The 6,455-nt window shown below is 54.7% G+C and overlaps 1 protein-coding gene across 8 annotated transcripts in view; it reads right to left on the bottom strand.

Moving 5' to 3' along the window:
• Window positions 1-6,455, bottom strand: part of ACSL6 (acyl-CoA synthetase long chain family member 6) — a 52,152-nt gene that overhangs the window by 22,662 nt on the left and 23,035 nt on the right. For 7 of the 8 annotated variants that reach the window (XM_019642235.1, XM_019642229.1, XM_019642228.1 and 4 more), the window contains 3 exons: window positions 6,105-6,137; window positions 4,677-4,728; window positions 1,350-1,423 (listed from right to left, as the gene is read on the bottom strand). In XM_019642235.1, coding sequence (XP_019497780.1) covers window positions 1,350-1,423; window positions 4,677-4,728; window positions 6,105-6,137 — 159 coding nt within the window. Of the gene's footprint in view, window positions 1-1,349; window positions 1,424-4,676; window positions 4,729-5,250; window positions 6,068-6,104; window positions 6,138-6,455 lie in introns of those variants that run through there. The other variant, XM_019642234.1, reaches the window with a different exon arrangement.

The raw sequence follows: 6,455 nt of genomic DNA, 5'->3' as shown, positions 1-6,455 counted from the left end.
CATAGGAAGCGGAGTGTTAGGTCGCAGCGCCAGTGGGTCTAGGTTATCTGCAGAAGCAAGAGCCAAGTGAAGCACACAGAAACCAGCAGAGCTGGGCTCCGCAGGGAAGTCTCCTTTGGGAAGGGCCTACACCTCACTCGCAGGCAGTGGCGCCAGACCAGCTCTCCCCCTCTCCCCACAGCTGCAGGATCTGTCCCAGGACCCATGTCACCTGTATCCCTGGGCCACCTGGGAAGGGATTCAGAGCTCTCAGCTTGTCAGCACTTTCTAGTCCTTCTTCCAGAAAAAGGGGCCCAGAGAACCCTAGATCTACACCAACTGTGGCTGGGGTACGTGCCCCAGATGGAGGAGGAGGCAAGGCCAAACCCCAAACAGATGGCTGAGCCAGGCCTCACAAGCCATGGCCTGGAAACAGGGCCTTAAAGGGGAAAGCTGAGAGGGAGCCCTGTTGTGTCCCCCAGCCCACGTCTCGCAGATGGGGACTGGGGCTGGGGCGGGGGGCCTGCACAAGGCCTGGGCTCAGGGACCAGCAGAACCTTCCAGAGCTCTTCTTTGCTGGACTTCCCTGCTCTCTGTCCTTTATGCAGACGCCTACTGACTTTTGGACAAATTTGGACAAGTCCGAGGAACCTGGCTCATGGCTCCTGACCCGGACTCTACCAAAATACATAACTGACTGGGGCAGAACACTCAGTAATGCCACCTGTCATGGACGTGGATAGTGGTTTTTCTCCACAGTGGTGAAAAGGCCTAATTTATATGAAAAAGTACATTCCTTTCTCCTTTAGGACACTGTAGGGCATTCGGATACTCACCACTTGTGGAATAAAGGTCCTTCTTTCTCAGCCAGTTATAAAATGCTGAGATGCTTTTGCCAGGCCAAGATATCAAGCTTTTTTTTATTTTAGATTTACCTTTAAGTACAGCCTTAGAAATTAGCAGTCGCTGTTGTTTCTGATGCTAGTAGTCCTTACACTAGATCCATACACAAAATGACTGAATTAAACCCTGACCTACTTGAAAATCAAGTTATAATGATTACTTAATAGGTACACACAAACCCACAGGTTTTGAAGTTAAAAATGCAAAAACATTTTTATGTATTTTTCCTTCTGGGATCTCAGCACTCTTAGAAACATCAGCTGAATAGGCGTGGCTCATTTCAGTGTTTGGGGTTAAAAGTGTCTGTAAAAGTGGGGCTGCTCTAATGAGAGTAGAAACTCCTGCCTGTGAAAGGCAGCCCAGATTATATCGGGGCGGGGAGTGGGGGAGGAACAAACACAAGAAAACCTCTGAGGTTTGAGGGTGTCCTCAAGAGACACCTGCATTAGTGAATTTACTTTATTCACCTCTGTCACTTTCAGAAAGCCTGAGAAATCAGCCACCACGTTCCCATGGGTGAGCATCGCACCTTTTGGGTTCCCTGAAAAGAGAAAACAAGAAGGTGAATTAGTTGGAAGCTCAAGCGCTGCTCCTTCAGAGCAGCATCCAAGTCAGCAGTCCCAGACACCCAGCACTGCCCACCCAAGCCTCTGGCCTCCATCTACAGCCACCTTCAGAGTCCTAGGCAGATGGCTGCTGCTTCCGGGACCTGGAGATGCTCGAAGCCCACCTGGAGGCTCCCAGCAGCTTAGGACCGGAGGCAAGTGACCCAGCTGCACAGGTGGGGTGCCTCCAGGAGCTGGCTACCTGTAGCCTGAGCCTCACCCTCTCCTGCCTCCCTGAGGGAGCACAGACTCTTAGACCCAGTCTCACATACACCCAGAACCTTATGCTGCTCTCTGGGCCTAAGCAGGTCTCGTCTCCAGAACCTAGCAGCCAACTCTTGCGGAACCTAGCAGAAGCCTTGCTTGCCTCAGCCGGTACCTGGAAAGGCCCAGGCTCAGGCCAGGTTGGAGGTCCAGAGGACTGGAGCAGTCCCTCCTGCCTGCTGACCAGCAGGGCTGGGACATGGATGGTCTTGCTTTAGCACATCATGACCTTTCACTACTGCTCATGAGGAAGCCCTGGAGCTGCTAGATGACTCAGAGGACAGAGTCCTGGTGGGAACCCACGGCCGGCAAGCTGGGGAGGGAGGACAGCATGTCCACCATGTCATGTCAGGGTGGACACACAAAGACGCTGCTGCTGCCTGGACCTGACTGGGCTCCAACCCTGACCTTGCTTCTTGCTGCCAGCATATCATCGGCAAGCCGTTTCTCCCTTCTCGATTTCCTTACCTATGAAATAGGGGCAGCGATGCCCACTTCCCAGGGCTTCTATAAGCTCTAAGGACATAATCTACGTACAAAGGATGTTAAGTTAGAAGTTTCCACTAAGGCAGCAGGTACAATGGCTGTAAAACTCCAAAAGAGAGGGTCCAGGCCATGTGCAGAATTTCCCCAAGAAATACCAAATGAACCAGTATGTTAACTTTGCAACACTCACCCAGAAAGAATAACTAGAGATTGAGACTATTATACTAAATCAGCAAGTGTCCATGAAACAAAGAGTGAGTTCCAAATGTCTGCCCCCACTTATTTACTCTTGCTCCCCACTTCCACCTGCAGGGAGAGGGTAGAAGCCTTCATTAGCAAGCTGGGGCGGGGTGGGGGTGGGGGGCGGAGAAACATCAGAGAGGAAGAGAGGAAAGGCAGAGCAGGCCTTCCCACCACGCCTGCAGCCAGCAGAGCTGGCAGGGGAGACGTCACAATGAAGCAAAGAAACTGACACTTGCGATTCTGAATTAAGTCCCATCCACCACCTGCCAAGAAGGAAATCTACTCAGAATGATTCCACCACGAGTGTCATGAGCCCAATGTCTGGCTCAGATCGTTTTCCATCTTTCCCCACTGGAAAAAACATGACTCTCAAGGCAGCTGGGAGCCAGGACACTGGGTGTGGAAGGAAGCTGCATCTGGGGTGGTGATGCTGAGGACAGTGATGCTGAGGACACGCATGGCTCATGTGCGTGATAGGATGACGATGACCACAGGCACGGCACAGGCGGAGACTAACTCCAGGGAAATCAAGTGTGCAGCCAGGCAGGGTGATATCAGACAAGAGGCTGGATCGCGGCCCCAGCTCTGCCCTGACACCAGCCACACCTCTGCAGTGGGAGGCTTGGGCACTAACCACCACCTGTTCCTCCAGGCTCCACGCACCCGCCTCCAGCACACAGAGCCTGGGCAGGATGGCTCAGCTCTCAATTGTGAGTCTATAGTCTAGAAAAGCACTGGGAGTGAATCCGGCCTTCTCCTGTTGGGCAGCAACATGCGCCTGCATCATGAAGTTCTTTTCTGGATACGGGGGGCAGCATCTGTGACCAAGTGGCCTGTTAAAAGCTTGAGGGCACTCTTGGTTGGCAAGGGTCCAAAGCTAAAGGTCACAGTCGTGACCTGCTCCCCAACCCAGGGTGGAGGGACATGTCACCAAAATTTCACATTGTGAAACACATGACACAAAGCAACATAAACCTGAAGGGCATTTTTGAATTCTGGGTTGGCTTCGGATGTCAGCTCCTGGAGAGCGAGGGCTGTGTTGTTTCTTCTCTGACAGGGTTTAGCAGAGGGTGGTGGAAATCCACAAACCCACTTGAGTTAATGGGAAAAATCCATCTCGATTCAATAAAGCCATGTTGATCGTGACACACCCACCTGGGCAGTCCTTCCTGTGGGGCTGGCCAAGGTCTGCCTGATGCCTTAGAGGCTGCGCCTGTAGAAGGCGTAGGAGCCCCAGTTCACCGCCCACCAAGGACCATCATCAAGATGGGCCGATCTTCGGCCCAGAAAAAGAAGGCTGGAAACTTCTTGCCCATTCAGGGCAGAGCAAGCAACTTCTCAAGTCGTCAGATGAGGTGGAGAGGCAGATGGATGGGAAAAGCACTAGGCTGGGAGTTGGGAGAGCAGGACCCAAGTCCTCTGCCTCCGCTTGCTGGTGGCGTCCCCTTGGGCAATCCCTGCTCACCTCACAGGCCATGCTGTATCCCCAGAGATGCAGTGAGAAGGTGAACAGCGGGGGCACTGCAGACTGCCAAGTGCTGCCCCTGTGGCCATGGTCTTCGTGCATTCTGACTCCCCCAGGAAGACTTCCTTGGTTGTTCCTGCTGATGCTGGTGCGTGTGCTCCTCTGTCAGCATCAGGCAGCACCAGGCATGCATTGCGTCATTTCTGCCTGTCCTCTTCCTGACAGCCTTGCCTATGGCACACCAGCTCCAGCCGACAGAGCACCTGCCCTGCCCTTTCACGCACCGTTCCATCTCCTACTTGGCACTTTTAACCACCCTCATCACAGGTGAGAAATCGGGGACAGTTATGGCAGAGAGGTTAAGTGACAGGCTCATGGCTCTCAGACACCAAACCCCACACTCCTTACACAGGGGCAGGAAGCAGAGGGGTGATAGCCAGTTCTCATAGAAGAATGACATGACCCAGGGGCCCAGTCCTCCTCTGGCTCCAGCTCCGGGAAGTTGCAATCCCTCCACCCCTGGACCTCCCAGCGCACACTGTCCATCCACATCCTGCCACCCTGTGCTGGGCACTGGGAGCAGCAGGAGGGTCCTAAAATCTGGAGCCAGGCACAGGACGAGGCTCAGCCCATCCCACAGAGGGAACCAGAGACCCTTGCAGTCATCCCACCACAGCTGCCAGGGAAGGGTGCAGGTGGCCCTGGCTGGTGACCTGGGTGCCTCTGCTTACCTGTCGTGCCGCTTGTGAAACACACAATGGAGAGGTCGCTGGGCTTTGGGGGCTGCAGAGGTGGAAAGAGGAGTGTGTTAAGGGGCCCCAGTATGGTCAGCCAGGGCCCAAGACCTCCGGGCCCCTCCACCAGCCAGCCCCTCTGTGCATTCCCCATGTGTGCACTGAATGTGTCTGCTCATGTGTGGGCCCATGTGTCCAGTCAGAAAGGTGGGCAGGCAAGTCCCCAGGAAAGGGAAAAAGAGGAAACCTAACGGGGACACGGACATCGACCTGTCCCACCAACCTCACACCAGGCCCTGCCGCCTTCCCGACTTGAGTCTGAGCTGAATTCTAGGTGGGATGGGGCTGCAGTGGCCACATCTAGGCCCCAACCAAAGATCTCACCTTTCTAGTGGGTGGGACCCAGTTCCCTCCTTCCTTCCCACTTTCTCCCAAATGGCTGGGGTTAGGCTTGGGACCAGAAAGTGTAGCCCAGGAACTGAGCTGCCCACTGTGTCACCGAGACTGCTCTGCCTCAGGCCATCGCCCTGGCACTGGGCACAGAGTTCTGGGGTCACCAGGAAGAGCCCACCATGACTGCTTCCATGGAGAGGATGGCTTCCCAGAGGAGGTGACACAAGTTGACAATGAAGGACAAGCAAGATCTCTCCAGATGAAGTGAGGATGGGCATTCTGGAAGAGGAATTAGCCCGGGCACAGGCAAAGGCACAGGAGGCAAGGGCATGCTGAGGGGTCAGAGTGGCTCTCTACGGCTGGGGCACGCACCAGGGGCTACCCGTGAAGGGCCCTGGGAAGCAGGGATGTGACCTGCTCAGGCCTATGTGTGACAAAGCTCGTGATGAAGGTGAGAAGAGTGGAGAAGGCTAAGCTGGAGGGAGGGCTGGAGGCAAGAGGCCTTGTTAGAAATCTGAAAGCCCCCACATGGCCCCTCCCAGGGGGCAGTGACCCTCATTGGTGACTCAACCCCAGGCAGTATCGCTTGGGGATGACACACAGAAAAGTTCACACAGCAAAGATGAACAAAGATGCAGATGCCACGAGGCCACTTGGCCCCGGGGTCCAGTTCTGGTTCTGTTGCTGCTTCTGTCCTTCCCATCCTCTGGAGAGTTCACTACATTCAAAGGGAAAAGGTAACACCTCCCCCAGGCAAAGTTACTGGAGAATCAAGGGTAGCCAGGACTGGCTGTCCTTCTTTCTCCCGCCCCAGTGACTGACTCCTGCTCCAGGCCCCTCTCTGGACCCTCACCCACAGGAGGCCTGGGCGCCCTGAATGGGCAGCTCCCGAGTTGCTCAGAGCAGGTGCTCTCTAATACAGGGGTGCCGCTCTGGCCTCTCCACTGAGACCCTGCACACAGTGAGGGGCTCTGTGAGGACGGCCCTGCACACCATCCTGCTCGACAGAGACCTGCTGGCAGATGAGCTTACCACAGGAACGTGATGATTCCGTTGGCCACAGTCCTAGAAGAGGAAAATGCTGATTTTAAGTGCTCAAAAGTTCTCATCAAAAAAAAAAAAAGAAATAAAAATAAACTGAGCACTGTATGTATGTCTTGCTCCGCCACCAAGCCCAGAGTTCAGGGTTCTCTGCCCAGACGTGGTCCTTGTGGAGACACCACCTCAGTGGCCTCTCCTCAGATACACATCCAGGCCTAGGCCACCCCCACATTACACACAGTGGGAGACGGCCTGAGGTGCCCATGGCACATCTGGACACATGCTCAGGACAGAATGGCTGGGTGGCCTGGGCTTCCCGATTAGTTGTCAGGGCTGAAGGGG

The sequence above is a fragment of the Hipposideros armiger genome, unplaced genomic scaffold (assembly GCF_001890085.2).
Source record: "Hipposideros armiger isolate ML-2016 unplaced genomic scaffold, ASM189008v1 scaffold_66, whole genome shotgun sequence".
NCBI lineage: Eukaryota > Metazoa > Chordata > Mammalia > Chiroptera > Hipposideridae > Hipposideros > Hipposideros armiger.
This window is presented reverse-complemented; position numbering and strand designations above follow the sequence as displayed.